General features: G+C 42.5%; 1 protein-coding gene across 1 annotated transcript in view; it reads left to right on the top strand.

The window, feature by feature from the left end:
• Window positions 1-21675, top strand: part of LOC139663914 (microtubule-associated protein futsch-like) — a gene marked incomplete at its 3' end in the record, with an annotated part of 31952 nt that extends 10277 nt beyond the window's left edge. The window contains exons 2-8 of the mRNA XM_071542700.1: window positions 6473-6611; window positions 10593-12028; window positions 13143-14299; window positions 14782-20150; window positions 20853-20891; window positions 20986-21104; window positions 21498-21675. Of these exons, the coding sequence (XP_071398801.1) occupies window positions 6473-6611; window positions 10593-12028; window positions 13143-14299; window positions 14782-20150; window positions 20853-20891; window positions 20986-21104; window positions 21498-21675 (8437 nt within the window). The remainder of the gene's footprint in view (window positions 1-6472; window positions 6612-10592; window positions 12029-13142; window positions 14300-14781; window positions 20151-20852; window positions 20892-20985; window positions 21105-21497) is intronic.
• Between the last annotated feature and the right edge of the window lie 255 nt (window positions 21676-21930).

Raw genomic sequence — 21930 nt, 5'->3', positions numbered from 1 at the left:
TGTTTTGTTTGGTATGTGTGTGTGTGTGTGTGTGCATGTGTGCGAGCGTGCACTTCTTCATTTGTGCCTGTAGACTTGTTGGTTTTTCATTTGTTGGTTTAATCATTGCATGAGCTGTATCCTGCTGACTCCATAACCTGCTGAGTTTGTTTGATTTATTGTTTGACTAAGTCATTCAAGCCATGCATGTTTGACGGTTTTGATAGCTGTATGCCTTTATTCTGTGGAAAAGGGTATTTCCACAAACTCCTTATCACTCTGCAGCTGTTGAATAATGTTATCATGCATGTAGGCGTATCTATGTATATGTGCGTACTTGTGTTGTATGCATGTCCATTTCTCTTTATGTCCACCATCTCTGTTTTCATGCTGAATACATGTTGGTGTGTTACGGCCGAGCGTGCATTGCACACTGACTGAGAGTCGAGACCTCAGGGTGTTAACTCCAGCATAAACACCTCACTGTTGCTCTTTTGTGTTGCAGCAGGCTCTCAAACACAGCCATTATAATCAAGGTGAGGGTAGTGCAGCAAACACAGGCAGGCACTGCTAAAGTAAACATGACCTGGCGTCGGTCCTGAAACGCACATACATCTTATTGCATGTGCGTGCGGATATCAAACACATAAGTGCACATACAACACACACACACAAGCACACACGCATGCTTTCTCACACACAGGCTGATATGCACACAAACGTCGCGTGGGTGCACACACACACACAAACACACCCCAAGAACTTTGAAAAGGAGTGGCACAGTCCAATTGGGACTATGCAAACACTGTGGGCCGACTCAAGTTTTTCCCTGTTAAAGAAAGCTCTCATTGTCAAAGGATTTTGCTAAATATTGTAGTACGTCATCATTATTGCAACACACTGAGCGCAGAAGCCAGCTTTGGGAAGAAATATGCTCTCTTCTTCCCTTACCTCGCTATTGAAGTTGTGCTCTTCAAACTTCTCCACTCGCTTTGCATTTCTATTAAAAAAATACCTATGGCAAGAATGAATAATGCATTTGGCATTTGTAAGAATTTACTATCTTTGCACACTCTGTAGACTTGTTTTATATATGCAGAACATGTAGGAAAAACGTAAAACTTCTCTCATCCTGTCACCATATTGCATTACATTTCCTGCACAAATCCATCTTGTAGCTTGACAGTTGCATTAACATGAGAAGAAGAAATAGATGGACAGAGGAGCGAGAGGGGGAGAGAGAAGATAGATGTTGCTATAGATGTGTTTTTCTCCTCTCCTTCCAAAGTCAACATGTCAGGATTATGAGGTGCCATCAGGTAACATTGTCAACCCTTGTAGTTGTGGTGACATCATAGCTGCCTCTCTACCCCAGGGTGATTGCAACAATGGCACACTGTATGCATTTTCACCATCAGGCAAGTTGGAGCACACATGCAGTTGGCTCTATAAGCGCAGTTGTTTATTGGTTTTAGTTTTTGAAAAGATGCACCGAGTCTGCAGTTGAAACATGGGGGAAAATGCATTAAAGCATTCACAAACATGATGGGGTTGTTTCCACTGCACCCCATCGTATCCAGTTATTAACGACCAGATGCTGTATTTCCACATACAAGGCCTGAGCTGCGGTCCAAGTGGAAGTGTAGTGGCTGCATCCTACTGGTTGATCCAGACCCACCCAGCATCTGGCAAACATTCGGCCCCACAGTAGTTTTTCCAGGCACTCCCAAATGCCCAGTGGCTTTTACAAATAACAGCTGCTTTGGATTTGTAGTGTGCAGCTACACTAGAGACGATTTTTGCAACGTCATTAGCATTGCAGATCATTGCACTGGTTTGTTTTATTAATGCATTGATGTGTTGAGTACAGTTGGCTCATGTTAGTCCCTCAGCACTTTCAATAGAGTGCTGATGTTTTTGGCAAGGGGGCCCAAGCTTTTTTACGCAACATTGATATACATTTTCCTGTTGTGTCGACCATAGACAGCAAGCCTCTACTTGGGCCGCATTGTCCCTCAGCTTATTGACCGACTGCCACTTTCCTTGACCCTGGAGTTTCCTTGACCCTGGAGTTTCCTTGACCCTGGAGTTAGCTTGACCCTGAAGTTAGCTTGACCCTGGAGTTAGCCCTTACATTGGGCAGCAGTCCAACAACGCCCAGTCACATTCTGTATATCACACCCTGCTCTGATTGTGTGCCGCAGTCAAATCCAGTGCCCTTCCAAAGTGTGCTCCCTGACTTTTCCTTATATTAGAACAAGCTATCTTCCATCAACAGCCACCAGTGAGTCATAATGCCCCTCATAAGCCCCAACAGTGGATGAGTCAGTTGTTGAATCCCATCCATCCCTTGTTCCAGGTTGTGCAGTAGCTACAGGTTTGCCTAGCTGCCTGAAATCTATTTGTTTTGTTTGTCTCTGTGTTCCTGCGCAGTGAGTGATGTGTCTATATTGATAACCTACAGTAACTTGGCACCGGCATGATGTGTTGCCAAGCTGTAGGATGGCAGAGGCGCTGAAGTGGATTAAGTTCGTGGAGGTTTGATGGGGCGTTGTGCGTGCAAATGTGTCTGTGTAGCTGTGTGACTGTTTGTGTCATCCGAGTCTCAGTTAAAGTTTACGTAGCTACATTGTGTAGCACGCCTTTCTCAGAGGCAGAGGTATTTCTCAGAGGCAAAGTTATTAACAGGGGTGCTTAGCACCCTTGTTAATAACTGAAAAAATGTGATCTAGCCAAACAAGGTTATGTAGGTTAACTAGTTAGCCTAGCTAAATTCAAACTAGCCACACTAGCCTATAGCTATCTAGGTATCATGAATGCCATGGTCATGAATGAATGAAAAAAGAAGTCATTGCCATTTATATTTTTACAGTGGTTCTTTAGCTCGTTCATTGATGTTGAGTTAACCAATGAGATTATTTCTGCTTGCACAGCAGATCTGCCTCTGAGAAACTCTTGTATAGCTCCAATCTGTGTTACACACAAATTGTGTGTCTTTGCATGAGTATGTGTATGTGTATATTACGCTGCTGTGTTGCCATTCTGAGTTACAGAGTAGCCAAATGAAAACAACCCTGTCCTGTAATTCAGTGTTGGTGGGGAGCTGCCTTGTTTCCTCAAGTTATGGTCAAGACATAACTCCCAACATGAACTAGTTTCTGTATTTAACCGTTTTTTGCTTAGGGTTACAGCCTGAAGTCATAAATCCATCACTAGTGGCACTGATTTTGAAGACATGTAAAAAAAAAATGGTAAAAACATTCAAACATTGACACAACCTTTTTACAGAATCCATCATTCTCATTCTCAAAGTGGGATTGTTTGCTAGCTGCCTTTTAAAGGATTAGATAAGGTGTGCAAAGGGTAAAGTTTTAAGAATAGCCAACCAACTCAACTTTGCTCAACCTTCCTTTGTTCAAGTTTGTCACACCTTCCACTTTGCCATTTACGTACCCCATGTGAAAACAACACTTCTCTTCTAGACGTTATAAGCTTATAGCTCCAGCAATCTTTTAGCAATGACATCAGTTGCCAGGGAGTATCAAAGACACACTGCAAACACTCCTAATTAAAAGCACAGATAAAATTGTGCACTTACAACAGCACAGTTTTTCTCTGTGGTGCAACAGAGAAGAGGCTCCAGACGAGTTGGAGCTGGTCTGTGCCTGCATGTCGACAAGGCGCTGTGGAGACAGATTTCACTCAACAAGGTTAAGGGTTAGGCTCAAGGATTGACTTTTCTTAACACAGGAAATGTCACTTTTTCCCCTCATAAAGAGCTTTCACTGATTTGAAGATGGCACCTGGCCTTCAGGCCTTAAAATTATCCTTAAAGTTAAGGGTTAAGGTCATGGCTTGGCTACTCCAAACCCCATAGGCCTTCTCAATAGCTCACTATTTTTTTCATTTGTGTGCATGCATGTGTGTTATTTTATTTTTTTTGTTATTAACTCTGAAATTTAATTATATAAAATTTGCAAAGCCTAAATAGAGCTTTACAAAACAAAGCATAGGCTGTTCCACATTGTATTTGTACATTGGTATCTAAAAGGAAAAATCCACCCTAAAGCACACTATTAAAAATCAGCTATTGGCCATGTACCTTGCATTTCTGGTCCCATTTATTTGTTTGGTGGTGTATGTTTCTTAATCCCATGGATAACAGGCCAAACATAGACGCAATGTCACATTGCAGCTACAATGGTGTTTGATAGCAGAAAGCTTCTAAGAAGAAACTACCTAAAATATCAACAGTAAACATTGGTTTGGTTTTGGTGTCGATTCAGCAATCATACATAGACAAAATCCATTGTAGAAGAGACAGAGACCATTTCTTCCCCAAAAGTAGCCTCAATAGACCAGAATGCAATGCAGCCACAAGAAGACATACTGTGTTTTGGACGCATAGGAAATGTAGGAAATCACTAACTGAATTAGAAATAGACGAGGCAGGTTGAGGGAAAGAGGGTACACCAAAAAGGTAAACATCACTATGACAAATTGATGATATAAAACAGTGTAACTGTATCTGAGGGGGGAGGTTTCCTTTAAGGGCAGCTAGCCAAAACAATTTGCCACACCAAAGACAATAACTTCTGAAATACATTTTCTAGAGCACAAATAATAAGGAAACAGAATGTCCTAATAGATAAAAGTGTACCATTGAACAAATCATATTTTATTTACCTGTCTTTATTAATTCATTTTTATGATGTTTAATTAGTTCTACCTAAGAGCAAGATCAGAATGATAAGCCTATTTTAGCAAAAAGCAACTTAAACACAGGGGAAGAATCATAATATTAGGTCAGGCGTGGTTCATCCTACAGCTCAGCCTCGCACAAAGAATGTAAATATTGTAGAACATCTGATAGGACTCTAGACACTCCTCAATCCATCCACTGTTTGCAAGCACAGTATAACTCTGGGGAATAGGGACAGTTCCTAATCAAAACCATCCAAGGACAGTCCCATATATCATCCTAACTCTGACTTCATCCCATGTTGTTGGATTGGAGGCTGCTTTTCACAACTACACTCTTCTACACCCACTCTTGTCTGTATTCTCAGTATAACAGAATAATTTGACATGTAGTAAGCCTCTCCTTTATTCTCCTAGTCTGTTCTTATACCAAACATCTGGTCCTGGTAGGTTGTACACACTTGATCAACATATCAGTCAGCATATTTGCCTAGGTCAATACAGTCAGTCATTAACAATGCAGCCTGACTTCAAAGTCTTGGCACACTCTAAGAGACCAAATTCCGCATAACAATAATTCCTGTTAAATAGGTTGACTTTGTGACTCATTATACAGAAGTCTGCCTACTCAGTCAGCATCACTGGAAAAGTGATCTACCACTGCCTCCTTGTGGGGAAACACAGTACTGCAAAGTCTCATGTCTTGGTTTAGTGATTGGGGTTAGGGCCAATGTATTGCCAAATGGGAAGTGCCAACATTAAGTAACTTTCCTCTGTCTTCAGCATTGCAGTTTATACTCTGTCTTGATGATTTCCAGTGGACTGGGTGCCCAAAATGATCACATTCCCTTTCACCTAACTGACCCATCCCACAATGCAACACGCATGCAGTGTTGTTGAACTGACAAAAGCGAGTGCTGAAACCTGGATATGTTGCATTATGCATTGTCACGGTGCAGTTAATGATATCAAACCGAGAGGCTGCCACGTTCCTGCACCTTGATCCCTTTGTTGTGAATATAAACACTGGAACAGCGGCTTTGTGTCATATGACTTCACTCGCTACAGTACAGCATTCCTTAAAGTACAAATGTAGCACACGTCTAGTGTTTGTTCTTGGTAGAAAGCTGTCTGCCATTCTGCTATGAAGGAGTCTTGATGCCAGGTTGGGTGTGTGATTTAATGCTCGGAGTCAGCTGAATAACTTTGGCTGCAGCGACGGAAAACCGGCCCTCCCGGAAATAGATGGGCCTCCTGATGTCGCACGCGTGTCCCAGAATGCTCGCTGGCACTCTAACTGAGCGGCACGTAGGCGTTACTCATGGTTATGCCGCTGCGGGGTGAATGCTGTCTGACCAGCATTTTCTCCCTCCTCTGGTTGTTTTTACCGACTGAAAACAAAGACGGAGTGCAAGGTGTCAATGCACCTAAGAACAGCTAGAGGTGTCGGTGCACCTAGGAACAAAAACACACCCAGCCTCACACTGGAGCAGGAAGCGGTTGGGTTTTGAGGCTTTATTTGCATGTTGCTTATGAGGAACATAACAAAGAAACTATGTTAGGTTCATGTACTTACTTTGATGTAAAATTGACAAATGAACAACTAAATTGAAAAAAAATATATTTTCCAAGAGATGTCCATAAAGGCTTTGCCGCAGGTTTTGTTATGAGCGGTTTGGATATTGCATAACATAATAATAACATAACATTGAGATGGGAAACAAAGGCTGATGATATAACAGCCCCCCTTCCCCTCTTCTCCCTCTCTCCATTTCCTGCCTCTCTCCACCAGGAGCTATGACCAGATGAGTGTGTCCACGGAGTGCAGTTTCCGGACAGAATCGGACTGGGACCCTCATGACACCGGCTCTGTGATCAGCTTGGACATGGCTCAGCCGAACAGCCCCACCTCGCCCTCAAAATTCTTCAAGGTCAGTCTTCTTCACACCCAAAAGTGTGTTTTCACATTTATAATGAGCGTTGGGAAGGTTTCACTCAAAATGTGAGCTGTTATCGATTACTACCTACTTATCATTGCAGTAGTAGTACTGTAGTTTCACAATCTATATATTATGCAGTTTAACAATTTATTCCAATTTGCATACTTGTGAATTGAATAGTGTTGTTATTGTCAACAAGCATCACCCATTATTTTAATTAGATTTAAATGCCTTGTTCCTTTCAAATATGAGTAATGCAACAAGTAACCACCTATTTATATATATTTTTTTAAAAGTGTCTGCAGTGTAATTATGGTTGTTTTTATGGTAACTAGAAAGGTTTACAGCATCTACTTCTTTTAATCAGATTGTTGATTGTTTGAAATAGCTTTTAAGGATGATTAATTTTATCAAAATCAAGCAATGAATTAGCACAAAGTCCATCTGAAAGGTGTCCTCTGCATGGTTAAATAAAGGGGACAATTAATACATTTAATCAGTTAGTGGTGCAACACCTTCAACTCTTCCGGCTCTTATGACTCAGTGCCTCACTAAGGTTCGATCAATTCGTGAGAGCAGGGAACTTTATTTGTCATGTTAAAGCATTCACTGTCCCCCCTTTCACATTTCCATATTGCCACTGTTGGGTGAAAACCTCGTATCTCAAAAACTTTGCAGGAGCTGAGAAAAGCAGCCTTGTTTTTAGCTTGACCACCATGTATTTTGAATTTATCCAATGGGGTCGGACAGGGTTTTATAAGCTCAAGGATGGTAGAATTTTCTCAACCCATAGAGCAGTGTTTGTCAACGTGGGGTCCGGGGACAACCAGGGGTCCTTGAGGGGGTTCCAGGGGGTCCCCAGCAAACTGATGAATTGTTAAACTTCAGCATTATTTCATTTACAATTAGACACAATTAGAGAATGTAGAAGAATGACTGTTTTGATAATAGTTTTTCTGTTATCTCTCTACCTACAATACAGACAGTCATGTAGTTCTGGACAAAATCATATCTAACAATAAAAATATTCTCAGATTTGGGTCAGAGAGACAAAATCTCATCAAATGGGGGTCCATGGTTCTAATGTGGACTAAATTAGGGGTCCTTGATATGAAAAAGGTTGAGAATCACTTCAATAGAAGTGGAAACATGGAACTGATTAAAATTGGAATAACAAGGTTTCCACATGACAACAGTGATATGTTCTCAATCATTTAGGGCATTGTATTTAGTATTTGTGACTATTTAATGTTCTTTCCTAGTTAGCGATGAGAGAACCACTAGAACCACTCCTGGGTGCTGCCACTGGGTGCTACCTCTCCTTCCCAGTTCATTATCTCTGGAGCTGCACAGCTGCGTGACACCACAGATTCAGACTTGAACCATTTCAAGCTGTTCTCTCTCACTTCTGCCTGTAGGGGACAGTGGTGAACGCTCACTGATACAGACTAAACCGTCTTCAGTAATAGAAATAACATATTTCTGGGCTGGAAGTCAGTGGTCTTCCCCTTTAAGATAAGATGACACACATATCATGTGGGTGATTTAATGGGGGTAATTATCCTATGGGATCTAATTGTCCCTAGGCTGTTTTCCATAGTCTCAAACTCATCAAACCAGCTCTGCTCGGTATTAGTGTAGGAGTTGGAAATAACAATCACCTTTCATATTTGTTCTGAAAAGTTATGGAATTTCAGGAATCAAACATGTCATATTTAGAGTGTATACCAATGAGTCTGACTTTTATCTTTCATAATGAGAGACAGAGATGAAAAAGCATAACCCCCTTTTGTTTACTCAGTCTGAAAGCTCCAGTACACCACACTATTTGATTATAATTAACATTATTTTGTGTACGAGTGTGTGCTCCTGTGTGTGAGGTTTCGTGCCTGTGATCTTTGTTATCATCTGAGGCTGACAGATAAGGAAGTGGACCTTAATGCACACAGATATGGTACTGTATCTCCACCTACCTGACAATGTCACCTGAGTAAGTGAGTAACTACTAGGGAAATGCTTAGTGGATAGCTTGTGCTAGTAGCTTTATGCACACAGGAACGGTAGGTAGTCATTCAAGGTTGTAACATCTACTGGACACAAGAAATATAGTTTATGCTCTTTATTTCCTTTCTGTCGTTTCATCACCATGGGATTGTGATTGAATTGAAACATCTCGGAGGTATGACAGTTTTGACGATATATCACCACAGAAACAACAGTGGATCGGGCCTGTTTTTACCCGTTTTTGCTGTGTTCATTGAGTAGGGTCCTTGCATTTCTGTCTGTTTAGAAATGAACTGGAAAGCCCAGCCACAAGCTGTGTGTCTTTACCTGTTGTTTGCTCAGTGGAATTATGTGGCTGTTGGAAAACAAAGGAATGAAGTGTGTTGAAACAGGATTTATGGTGGAAAAATTGCCTGTTTGCAAAGTGTTCTGTGTAGGGAAGCTGAAATACTCGTGTTTTACTGACAGAGCACCTGGGAAATAAGCTCTTCCTTTGGCGATTGTGGATAGAGATAAACCGGATTGAACATATTGGTCAAAGTAACAGTACTGATCTTACTTTTATAGTAATGTATCATGGCAATACCTGTGGCTCCTTTTGTTGTATAGTTCAAACACGAATGATCCATTTATTGCTCTTATCTGACACAAGCTGTACCCCTCCTACCTAGGGGCACTGTGGATAATAAAAGCCTATTGATTTGCTCAGGTTTAGTATGAGGAAGGGTGGGGTTTTTCTTTGGCAGGTCCATCCACGCCCTCACTATTTCTCTGGATGGTGAATTCATGTGGGTTGTTTGCCATGCGAAAGCTCTTTCACAATATTTTTTTTCACACTGCAGCTGTGATGCAAAAGAAGTCATGCCCTCCAGTTAGACCCTTTGTTCAGAAGCCGGGCCTCTTAACACTAGACACACACAAGTAGATGTGGACGACGCTGCCTGTCTGTTTGTGAGAGGATTGACTGTTCGTTCGTTCAGAAGTAGGACACCGGTGTTTCACGCTTTCAACTTTATGAGCAGTTTTCGCGATCATCTAGTTTAAGGGACAATCTACAAAATGTAAACATTAACTTCTTTCGCCTACTATTTTTTGCGGTCTATGATAAATTGGATGTAGCACTCCAAAGGAATTCAACAAGTCAAAATGGTATGTAACTGTTGTTTTTATGTTGTGATCTATAGTTCCTCTGTGACTACAGACAGCCACGGTTTGTGAGCTGTGTAACATGCAGACATGGTGTTTTCTTTTTCTTTTTTGTGTCAAGTGGATGGTTTTCCTGTTGGGTGACTGCTTCCCTGCTGTCTGGGATGTTGAGTTAAAGTTTCCAGTCCAATTCTAAACTGTGGTTAAATTTGACTGGACAAAATTAATACTATAAATAGAGAACCTTGTTTGACCGTACAAGCAGAAAGACAAGTATTTGGAAACTACTGTTGTTTAACATTGTATACCGCTCCAACATTCAGTAATAAAATACTATGTATACAGTGTTTATTTGTTTGCCACCTGGACCCCTGGACCAAGTCTTTCCTGTTGGCCTTCATTCTCTTCTGTTCATGTGAATACCTGTGGTAACTGACTCTTGAGCCGGGCATTACTGAAATTTTATATCTCCATTCCACCGGTTCTCCAGCCTGATCATTTTCCCACCGTGTTGTTTTTGCACCAGGAAGTCTGCCATCAGCACGTTCTATCTTTGACTTGACTGTACAGATTTTGAACATGATTTACCAAATCTTTTTTGTAAGGAATAGACACGAAGATATCTAATTTAAAGCGTGGCTCGGAAGAAACCGCATCAGTTTGTTATCTGTTTTTCTTGCCTGGCTTTCAGTGAGATTCCTGTTGAAGAGCATAGCTTTCAGTAGTCGTGTTCTACTTTCTATTTGAACCAAGCCAAAAACAACGGGTGTACCATCTGCTCTCCCCACCTGAATATTTATCTTTCTGTCTGTCCTCTTTCAGAGCTCGGATGAGAAGAAGGGAGTGTTTGATCGTATCAGCAGCTTCTTCAATACCAAGAGAAAGAGGAGCCAGAGCAGGCAGCTGTCAGACGCCTCCAACGATGGAAGTTCTGCAAGTTCCCCGGCCTCCCCGCTGTCCCCGCGTTCTCCCCAAGCCCCAGAGGAAGACGGGCTGAAGACCCCAACTCCTTCCCGAAAAGACAGCGAGGCAACCGGGCCGGAGGTGCTGGTGCACGGTAGCAGCCCCAGCCCCAGTGGCGCAAGCCTGTTGACAGATGAAGGAGTGCTTCCATTTGCGGACAGCGACAGCAGCGGCCGAAGCAGCGTGAGGGAGGTGCATGTGTGCAGGGTGAGCACAGCCAGCGGTGAGAGGAATTCTGGGAATGTGACTCCCACCCCTTCTGACCTTGCAGCTTCTGCATATCCGAATGCCGATTTCAGCTCTGAACCGGGCTTAACGGAATCGGTGGTGGTGGAGGTAAGCAAGAGGCTGCAGGTCCATCTGGAAGAGACCATCGTGAAGAACTCAGAGGGGTCGAGTGGGGACCTTACAGTGGGCCACACCACCCTGCGCTCATTTGAAATCCCCCTATCCAAGACATCCAAGGCCCCAAAGTCTCCTAACTTAACCTCTATAAGTTTTGAGTCCAAAAAGAACTCTCTAAAAAGTGAAGGGACGTTGGGAGTAACTTTAGACAGCAGTTCTCGTTCTTCATCCACCTCAGATCCCATTGAGCCTCCGCAGGACGCTGGAGACTCTCTAGACATGGAGAGGAGAAACTCAACAGCCAGGGGAAAGTCTCAGAGATCCACCAGCGGCCCGTCCGGGGAAACCGCGACCACCACAGGGCGCCCCTCACCTGAGAGAGCGGAAGCACCCAGGAGCGCTTCTCCTGTCCAGCTCCACAAAGCCATATGGGTGGAAACACACCTGGGAGGGGAGGAGGAGTGGGAGGGGGGGAGGGAGAGGGAGAGGGAGGGGGAGGGGGAGAATGACTGGGATGTAATGAAAGGGAGGGAGGAGGGCTTCAGAGCGGACTCGCCTCCCGTGCTGGCCATTCCCGTCACAGTGATTCCCGTGGAGGACTCGTTTACTCAGGGCGCTCCAGACAGCCCCTCTACCCCCTCAGAGACTTTGGCGTCCAGTGGCAGGGAGCCAGAATCAGCCGTTTCCTTGGCACCCATCTCAGGGGAGTTCCAAACAAACTCGACCCAGCCAGAACAGCCTGACGTTGGCCCAGACTCAAGTAAGAGTCGTGTTCAGGACAGCCAAGAAATTCGTGTAACGCGCAAGACTGTGAAACTGCCTTCGAAGCACAAGGTTTCTGCCCAGAAGCCAAGTTCGGACGTGAGCGAGCAAGCGGAGAGACATCCGGAGAGAGACAAGTTCAGCAGAGATTCAACTTCAAAGACTTCCGAAACAACGGAGGAGAAATTGTGAGTATCTGTCTTTTTAAATTTTCTGTTGTTATTGTGTAACAGCCGCTTTGATCCCGAGAGAGAAAGAGAGAGACAGACAGAGAGAGAGAGAGAGAAAGAGACAGAAAGAGAGAGAGAGAGAGAGAGAGAGAGAGAGAGAGAGAGGCCTGGATGCAACCTGAGCTCTGAGTTCCCATGCCCCATTGTATCAGAGGAGAACAATACAAGCTGAAACTGTACAGAGTCACTGAAATATTCATATATAGCACATTTAATTATACAGCACCGATGACAAATGTATGCGCCATAGGTTACACTTACAGTAAAATTCCTTAATGGCCAATCATTTCATTAGTACACAATAAATCAAGTCATAACTTTATAACTGCTGTGATTACTTTTGTTTCAATTTCAACTCAAATCAAGGTCACCTTTGCTGTGTTTACATATGGCGTCTTTTCACAGCCTGAATTAGTTAGTCATTACAGAACTGGATGGGCAACTGGTGACTGCTGCCTGCACACCTTGTTTGAGTTTAGGGCTTCTCCTCTACAGTGAATGTGCACTGTACTGCTCTCTATTAAAATAGCTAAGATAACTGCAGGTCATGTACATACCTGTAAAATGCCAAGAATTTCTTTGGACACTAGGATTGAGTTATAGCTCCATAACTACTGCAGGGTATTGCTTTTGCATAGCTGAAGTTTTTGACTGAGCACAGATTTTCAACTGTTAATTTCACATAGGTCAAACATTGTAAGAAGGGGAGCTGCCCTTGAAATTGAAAGAAAGTTCTCAAGTTTAAATTCCCTTTTTCACTTAAGACTTTCACGTAAGTGTGAATGTGAAAGTAGATTTACTTTATTTTTACTTGCATGTAGATTTTTTTGTTGCGACAGGTGATGTAAACATGTTCCTTGTTCCTTATTTAAAGAATGCATTTAATTTTACCTCAGGTATGTCCTCCTGAAATTTGATTACACTAAAGATTTTTCTGGTAACAGTGTTTGCAATAACTGAATGATTGTAATGGCATTAAAGTTAATTGGTATTTATCTGTCTCCGTCCCACTCTCCCTTTGTTTCTTTCTCTCTCTCTCTCTCTCTCTCTCTCTCTCCATCTCTCTCCTCAGACCACCAAGCCTAGAAAACATCAATGCAGCGACCAAGGAAGCTAAACATGAGCCTACCACAACAACAGATTATATTACAGACTCTGACTCAAACACTCATGTGCCTTTAGCTAAACAAATTTCACCGAAGACAGACCCGGAGGCCTCAGAGCTTGATGACACGTCTGCAACCTCAGACATGCACAGACCAAAGCCACAAGCTGGGGCGTCGGGGCTGAGGGGCCAAGGGGCCAACCAGGCTGCACCTCCTAAACGAGGGGTTAAAGCAGTAGCAGAGATTAGGCTAACCACAGCAAGTAGAGCAAAGAGCCCGTCTTCATCAGTTGGAAGCAAGGCCAAAAATGTCACAGCAAATGGGAAGGGTTCCATAGAGAGCACGAAAGTGGGGGCTTCCAGTGATGTCCCATCACAAAAGGAACATAGGGATGAGAAAACAATTTCTGTGTCACCCACGTTAAAAGACCAAGCCACTCCAGGTAGCACCAGCAGTCCTTCAGGCACAACCAGCTCTAAGTCTAGAATCCCCAAAAAATCAACATCAGATATGGACTTGAAATCACCAGTGACACCAGATAAACCTTCAGTGGCTGATGTCTCTGGGTCAGTGGTCAGTTCCAAACCACAGAGACCAGCTAAACCCAAAGAAATTTTATTGAAATATACAGCTGCTAAAACCAAAGTTGGCAGAAAATCTAGTTTTGAGGAAGGTAAAGGGGAAAAAGCTCCGTCAGGGGAAATTTCCCCCACAAAAGCACCATCCAGGACAATACCAAAGCTCACCAAAGAAAAGTCAGTTGAGGACTCTGTGAAACTTGTAAATGGACTGGAGAAAAGCCATGAGGAAAGGAGTATTAATGTGACCCAACCAACTGACAGGGACAACGCGGACGTCAAGAAACGGGGACAGGCCCATCTGGAGAGCAGTGTTTCCATGACACCAAAGACCCGGCTACCCATTTCATCACCTGCAAGGAAGAAGAATGATGAAATACCTCAAACTAGTGGCACCGATTGTAAAAAGATTGTGGGTGAGACAGAACCAGGTATCAGCAGTATGTCTTCCGTGCCAGCCAGTCCAGAACAGCAGGAAATTACAAGTCCCGAGGAGAGCCTTGCTATTGAGATTCAACCCCTCGACTCTGAAAGTCCTGAGAAGGGTAAGACAGCACAGTTATGTGTAAGAAAAAATCCATCAGAAAACAGCTAATATATGTTATTTCTGTGATCCTGTTCAGTCTTGATTACTGATGTTTTTTTATCCCAAGAGTTTCTAGACTCAAGACATCAATCCTTGGGCTCCTCTGTTGACAGTGAATGAAAAAGCAACTTTATAGAAACAGTTTAAATTTCAGTTTGTGGTTAATATCTTAAATAAACCTCATTTGGATGTCAAAGCTCAAACATTCTAGTGTTAACTGTCAGTCTCCAATTGATTGTCAATGGAGGAGCTCTAGGTTTTGTCTCTTGATAACATAACAAATTAGAGTTTTTTTTAAATACTTTTTCTATGGTCTCCAGCTTGGAGCAATAGTTGCTCATGTTTTAAGGTAGTGATTGAATGGTCAAAGATCATAGAAATAACTTTCAGCTTACATGTTGTCATTTTGTTGTATTAAAACTGTTGTTGTGTCTCCAACAGGAAGTAAGCTGCCTACAATCTTGCCCAAACATCTCTCCAAAAGGAGCATTAGCCAGGAGGAGAGCGACACACCCGCCTCCTGTCCCTCTCCACCTCCCACCAAGCGAGAGAAAGCTGGCTCACTGAAGCTTAGAAAACAGAGTGACACCCTATCTGCCACCAGTAAACAAAGCCCAAAAAGTCCAGTGAGGGATACAAGTGACCCGTCATCTTCTATGAGCAAGCTTCCTATGCGGCGTCAGAAAAGCCCCATCAAAGTTAACTCCAGAAAACTTCAAGATTCCCCAACCAGGAATTCCTCAACCACATCCACATCTAAACAGAAATCTCTGCTGGAGGACTCCAAAACAGAGACAGCTGTCAAAGTGTCTAAAAATACTGTGGCGGTAGACACTGAGCCGCAAGACCCAGTGAAGGATAAGACCACTGATGATAGATTATCATCTCAGTTTGATTGTAAGTCTGTGCAAAGAGATATATTACTGGTCAGCTCAGCAGTGGAAGAAAAACAAATTACAAAAATAGATGACCAGTCCAGTAGCTGTGAAATCAAGACAGACAAACTGGCTGCCATAGAGACAAGTGATTTAGTGAAGAACATAACCAGTCCTACTGCTGAAGAATTTTCCAAAATTCAAACAATACAAGGCGATGACGCAGTTATTACAACAAACTCTCAGGTAAAAGCTACACCAGTAACAGACCCTACACCTGCGGCAGTGCCTAGCAGTGAAGTTGTAAAAACAATTGGAGCTCAATTACCAGTCAGTCAAGCAAGCAATGCTGAGACAGATAGCCAAGGAAGAGAGCATGAGGCCAAAGTACAAACAGAATTTGAGTCTCCACCTGCAAATGCACCACACATTGAAAGTGACGTCACCACACAGGAATCACAAGCAATATTACCGCCAGAATCTTCTCAAGTCAAAGTAAATGACAAACCCATGTCAGAGATAAACCAGCCAATAAGTAACATAAACCCGGATTCAATCCAGGAGAAAAGTCTTTCAGAGCCAAACCGTATTGTGTTAGCCCGGGACATTATACCTTCTCATCAGGATTTAATGGATACGTCAGCTAAACCTGTGGTGACTGACAACATTCACCGTGACATCAAGACCCACTCTAATCAGAAAAGTGTTGTGCCTAGTAATGCCTCCCTGAAAGCAGCAGATGAGGTCATATCAAAAGAAGAAGAGATTAGCAAAAGTAATCTGCCTCCTGAATTAAAGGAATTAAAAGAACAAGATACTGATGGGAAAAAATCAACTACAGCCACACCCACTGCGGTCTCAGTTGATGCTAACCTGGCCAAGGCAGAAGAGCCAACTTTAACTGGTCTAGCGGATGATAGTTTGTCCCCTAATCTAGCCATGGATTCAGTGAAAACCAGTGAGGAACAGAGAGAAGGCAAAGAGGAGATCGACAGGAAACCAGAAAAGGCCTCGGATATGCAAACAGAGACTGTGATTGTTCTGAAATCTGCTGAGAATGTTGAGAATCAGCTGGACAAAGAGCCTTTTTTAGTCAGACAGAATTTGGCAGAAGAACTTAAGAGACTGGAGAAAGGCACAAAACAAAATGAAAAGCTGAATGAAGCAGGAGTGGAAAGCACTGACTCAAAGACCAGTTGCAAAGAGGAGCTCAAGTCTATAAGCTTCAAAGATGAAGTAGAGAAAGGCGTTACAAAACCAGAGAAACCTTCAACAGAGGCAAAGCATCTTCAGCGTGATTCAGAACAGGAACCAAAGACAGTAGACACAAAAGCTCTGGAAGAGAAGTGGAGAGAGGCAGAACAAGCAGAAATATTAAGTGTACTCCCTGAAAATGCAGTCTCTGTGGTCGATACCAAAAAAGAATCTAAGATCTTTGCAGAGAGTGGAGATAAAGAGACAAAGCAAGCGGATCAGCAGATGAAGACATCAATGATGAACACTAAACAGGAACCCAAACAAACTCTCACAAAAGATGAGAAGGTGAAAGACAGCGATGCAAAACAAGAGGACAAACACAATGTAGTTTTAAAGGAGAGCATAATTTCACAGATGGACACTAAAGCTCAGAATGATGAAGGTACCAAAGAAGAGACTAAAACAAAGGCGTCATCGATAAGGAGTTTGGTGAATGTGACTGCAAAGGAGAAAACTGACTCTGAAGTTAGCACCAAAAAGGCGCTCAAGTCCAGAATTATTAAAGACCAAGATGAGAAGGAGGTTACAAAGCCAGAGAAAAACACTGCTCAATCAACGGAATCCAAACGTCCAAATTCTAACTTGGTACAGGAACCAGAGACAGTAGGCACAAAAGCTCCAGAGGAGGAGCGGAGAGAGAAAGAACAAGCAGAAAAATTGAGTGTACTCCCTGATGCAGTCACTGTAGTTGATACAAAAAAGGAATCTAAGATCTTTTTGAAAGAATATGCAGAGGGTGGAGATAAAGAGATAAAGCAAGCGGATCAGCAGATGAAGACATCAATGATGAACACTAAACAGGAACCCAAACAAACTTTCACAAAAGATGAGAAGGTGAAAGACAGCGATGCAAAACAAAAGGACAGACACAATGTACTTTTAAAGGAGAGCCTAGTTTCACAGATGGAGTCAACTGGAGAACCAAAAGCTGTAAACACTAAAGCTCAGAAATTTGAAGGTACGAAAGAAGAGACTGAAACAAAGGAGTCATCGATAAGGAGTTTGGTGAATGTGACTGCAGTGGAAAAAAGTGACTCTGAAGTTCACACCAAAAAGTCCATAATTATTAAAGACCAAGATGAGAAGGAAGTTACAAAGCCAGAGAAAAACACTGATCAATCAACACAATCCAAACGTCCAAATTCAAACTCAGAACAGGAACCAGAGACAGTAGGCACAAAAGCTCCAGAAGAGAAGAGGAGAGAGAAAGAACAAGCAGAAAAAATTAGTGTACTCCCTGATGCAGTCACAGTAGTCAATACAAAAAAGGAATCTAAGATCTTTTTGAAAGAATATGCAGAGGGTGGAGATAAAGACACAAAGCAAGCGGATCAGCAGATGAAGACATCAATGATGAACACTGAACAGGAACCCAAACAAACTTTCACAAAAGATGAGAAGGTGAAAGACAGCGTCACAAAACAAGAGGACAAACACAATGTAGTTTTAAAGGAGAGCATAATTTCACAGATGGAGTCAACTCCAGAATCAAAATCTGTAAGCACTAAAGCTCAGAAATTTGAAGGTACCAAAGAAGACACTAAAACAAAGAAGTCATCGATGACGAGTTTGGTGAATGTGACTGCAATGGAGAAAAGTGACTCTGAAGTTAGCACCAAAAAGGACCTCAAGTCCATAATTATTAAAGACCAAGATAAGAAGGAAGTTACAAAGCCAGAGAAGAACACTGATCAATCAACAGAATCCAAAAGTCCAAATTCTAACTTGGTACAGGAACCAGGGACAGTAGGCACAAAAGCTCCAGAAGAGAAACAGAGAGAGGCAGAACAAGCAGAAAAATTGAGTGTACTCCCTGATGCAGTCACTGTAGTTGATACAAAAAAGGAATCTAAGATCTTTTTGAAAGAATATGCAGAGAGTGGAGATAAAGAGACAAAGCAAGTGGATCAGGAGATGAAGACATCAACTGACAATGAAATTAGCATCAAAAAGGAGCTCAAGGCCATAATTGTTAAAGACCAAAATGAGAAGGAGGTTACAAAGCCAGAGAAAAACACTGATCAATCAACACAATCCAAACGTCCAAATTCTAACTCAGAACCAGAGACAGTAGGCACAAAATCTCTGGAGGAGAAGAGAAAAGACACCAAATTACCTGAAAAATCAAGTGTCAGCACACCTGAAAATGCAGTCACTATGATTGATGTGAAACAGGAACATAAGATCCTCATCAAAGAAGGTGTTAAAGATGGAAATAAAGAGACAAAGCAAGAAGATCAGCAGGTGAAGGCATCAAAGATAGACACCAAACAGGAATCAAAATCCATTGTCATAAAAGATGCAGTGAGGAAGGAAAAAGGTTCAGAACAAGAGAACAAACCCGTTGTTGTTTCAGATAAAAGCGTATTTAACAAGACAGACTCAAAACAAGAGCCAAACGTAATTAGCACTGAAGGTCAGAAGAGGAATGAAGATAGCAGAGAAGAGGCTAAAACAAATGAGTCATCAACAGGGACTGTTGCTACACAAAGAGGCTCAAAAGAAGAACCGCTGTCTCCAAGAGAAAAGAATATCCTGATCCTCGGTGATGTACCAAAGCCTTCAAAGACAACACCCAATGCTGGTTTGTCTCTTCCTGCTTCAGTGACACCATCTACTCCACTTCAGACTCTTTCGCTGAAGAGCGAATCTCCATCTAACTGGTTAGACGTGGAACATGGTCCAAAACATCCTCAGAAGAAGGAACACAGAAGAAGACCAAGTGCCACAGCCAGTGTGGATGAAACCCTAGAGTCTGATGACTTTGACAATTTCATCAGGAGCATTAAAGAGGGCGGCATTCCTTTCTCACTACCTCCAAAGAAGCACAGTCATAAGAAAATCCCATCTCCACCTTTTGCCATGCCCGCCATCAAGGAGGACCGTTTTGAGAAAACATTTGACCCCGAAGAATTCCGCTTTGGTTTGAGGAAAAATGACAAAGGTTTTAGGGATCCTTCACCAGCTATGGTGATAAAACAAAAGGCCGCTGACAGGGAAGGAAAGAGCTTGGCAAAACGTGCAGGTACAGAAAAAGGTCTCACTTACAAAGTCGAAGAGGAGGCAAAAGTTGAAGCAGGAAAGGAAGAGGTACAAAACAACGGAGAAGAGCCTGGGAAGCTCACATCGCGACTAGGAAGGATGTCCATCCTCTCTAGCCTACTGAGTTCACCTAGGTCCTCCAGGAAGGCCAAAGAGGAAACTACCTCAGCCCCAAATGGCGCACTTCCATCCAGCCAACAACAGGACCTCCCTTCCCTTGGGAAACAGGGAATTGTTCATCCACCTCTGCCTGGCATAGGGACAGATAAGGCAGGTGTGAAAGGTATGGATCCAGGCCCACTTGTGGGTGTGGGTGTAGCTGCAGCTAGTGACTCAGCAAGTGACGGCCCCTCCTCTCCTCCTCCTCCTCCTCTTCCCTCGTTCTCAGAGATAAAGCTGCCTGATCACTTAGAAAAATACCTCAAGAAGGACAAAGGTATATCTGACGCTTCCCAGGGTTCCACACAGACTACCAAGACTAAGCTGAATCCTAAGGGAAGTACTGTTATGGACCAGGGTCTGACTGCAGGACTTCCTCAAATTGACATGGGCCTGAAGGGCCCTGCTGGACTACCTCTATCCAGCAACTCTATCCAGCAGATCTCTGGGAATGGACTTCCTACTTCTAAAACTAAGGTAGGTGTTTAAATATTTTAATGAAAGGCTGCAGTAATTTATTTCATTGTGTGCTTTTAGTTTTTACCATAACAAGCAATTATAGAAATGATAGAGAAATGAATGCCCTAAGACACAGTGATTTGAGCCCCTCCCTGCCACAAGGGCCTCTCATATTACTTCACCACAGTGTTCACTGTTGACAAAAGAGTGATTCATTCTTACAGCTGAATGGGTTTTGACCTGCAAGGACTTTTGAACATGGAGAGGCATTGCAGAATTCTTCACCCTTTTCAAAGTGCTGATATCTCCTTGTTATTTCCATGGTGATTTCTCTCTAACTTGAACAGAATGCAGTTTTTGTTGTGTGATGTTGGAACAAAGCCAGGAATCATTTGCAAGTGAGGACAGGTGAAAGGAGAATGTTGTCAGTCTAGAAAATGTACAGAAATCCCTGCCAACATGAGCTCATCTACTCTGTTACATGTCAGGATTAGAATCAACATGCAAATATAGCAGGTCTATGCAAAGAACATATTTGTGTTTAGATAAGCACAAGGAAGATGCAATAATACTTCCTCCACAGCAAGCAGTGTGTTCATTCATTGCTCTCAAGCTAACCAACAAACTAACAAACAAGCTAATCATTCTACAGGTCTGAAACCTTTAAGATCAATTTGCAGCACAAGTTTAAGGTAATTGAAATGTTATGTTTCCTCGCAGATACCTGAAGTAAGAGGGTTCCATAAAAGGCCTGGAAAGGTACGGTTAAATGCTTTTTACGCCCAATTGTAGAAATGTGATCACAATGATAAAATGCCATATATTGTACTGAAATATCTACTTCCTGGTTCAGATATTCATACATGAGCATGCTCAGTTTGGAGGGGAGGCCTTCGAGATACACCATGACGTAGAGGATGCCACCACGATGAAGCTGTCTCCTGTCATCTCAGTCAGAGTCACCAGAGGATGGTAAGGGTCTGCTTGCCAGTCTAAAGTCATAGTGTTGATTTTATAAAAATATAAGTATCATAAACATTTAAAGCCTAGTTTTTGGTATGTATGACTGAGTGGGAAAAAGGAAGAAACAAGTCCATCTGTTTGCGAGAGATCTGTTTGCTGTTTGCTTTTGGTTTTAACATGCACCTCAATGTGATTGATAGGTTGACACGTTTAATAAAAGAAATAGCATAACAAACCAACACTCTGCTGTGTAAGTATAGCCATACCTCATTCATATACATAGTATATAGTGATGTTTGCTGTCTTAGGCTGTGTTTGATGTGCATATTTGCTATCATAATTCAAGTTCCAATAACTATAGATAGATTGTGTTATGTAATTCTGTCTCTCTCTTTTCAATAGCTGGGTCCTATATGAAAAGCCTGGGTTCCAGGGGCGTACCATTGCCCTGGAGGAGGGTCCAACACAGCAGATAGTGAATATGTGGGCAGAGGAGGGAACCCCCACTACACTGGACCAGATGGGTCAGGCCATTCCAACAGCACCCATGGTCATAGGATCTCTTCGATTGGCAGTTAGGGTGAGTCACTGATGAATTTCTTTCTTCAATATTATTGATCTTTGGTTCCGTGATGTCACTCCGTCATATTACATCCATATTGTTATTGTTCTGTCCTGTAATTGTTTTCTCAATCTATTTCAATACACCTAAAATTCCACAAAAGTCATCAGTCCATGTAGGTTTTGTATGTCTTGGTTTCACGTCATTCCTACAAAGAACTAGAAATCCTCATACAACTGATGTTTATTTTGTGTTTGGTAGGACTATAGTGTA

Source organism: Centroberyx affinis, unplaced genomic scaffold, assembly GCF_046629955.1.
Source record: "Centroberyx affinis isolate AG114_WGS23_722 - 3 ecotype Tasmania unplaced genomic scaffold, CSIRO-AGI_Caff_v1 ptg004162l_1, whole genome shotgun sequence".
In the NCBI taxonomy this organism is placed as follows: Eukaryota; Metazoa; Chordata; class Actinopteri; order Beryciformes; family Berycidae; genus Centroberyx; species Centroberyx affinis.
This window is presented reverse-complemented; position numbering and strand designations above follow the sequence as displayed.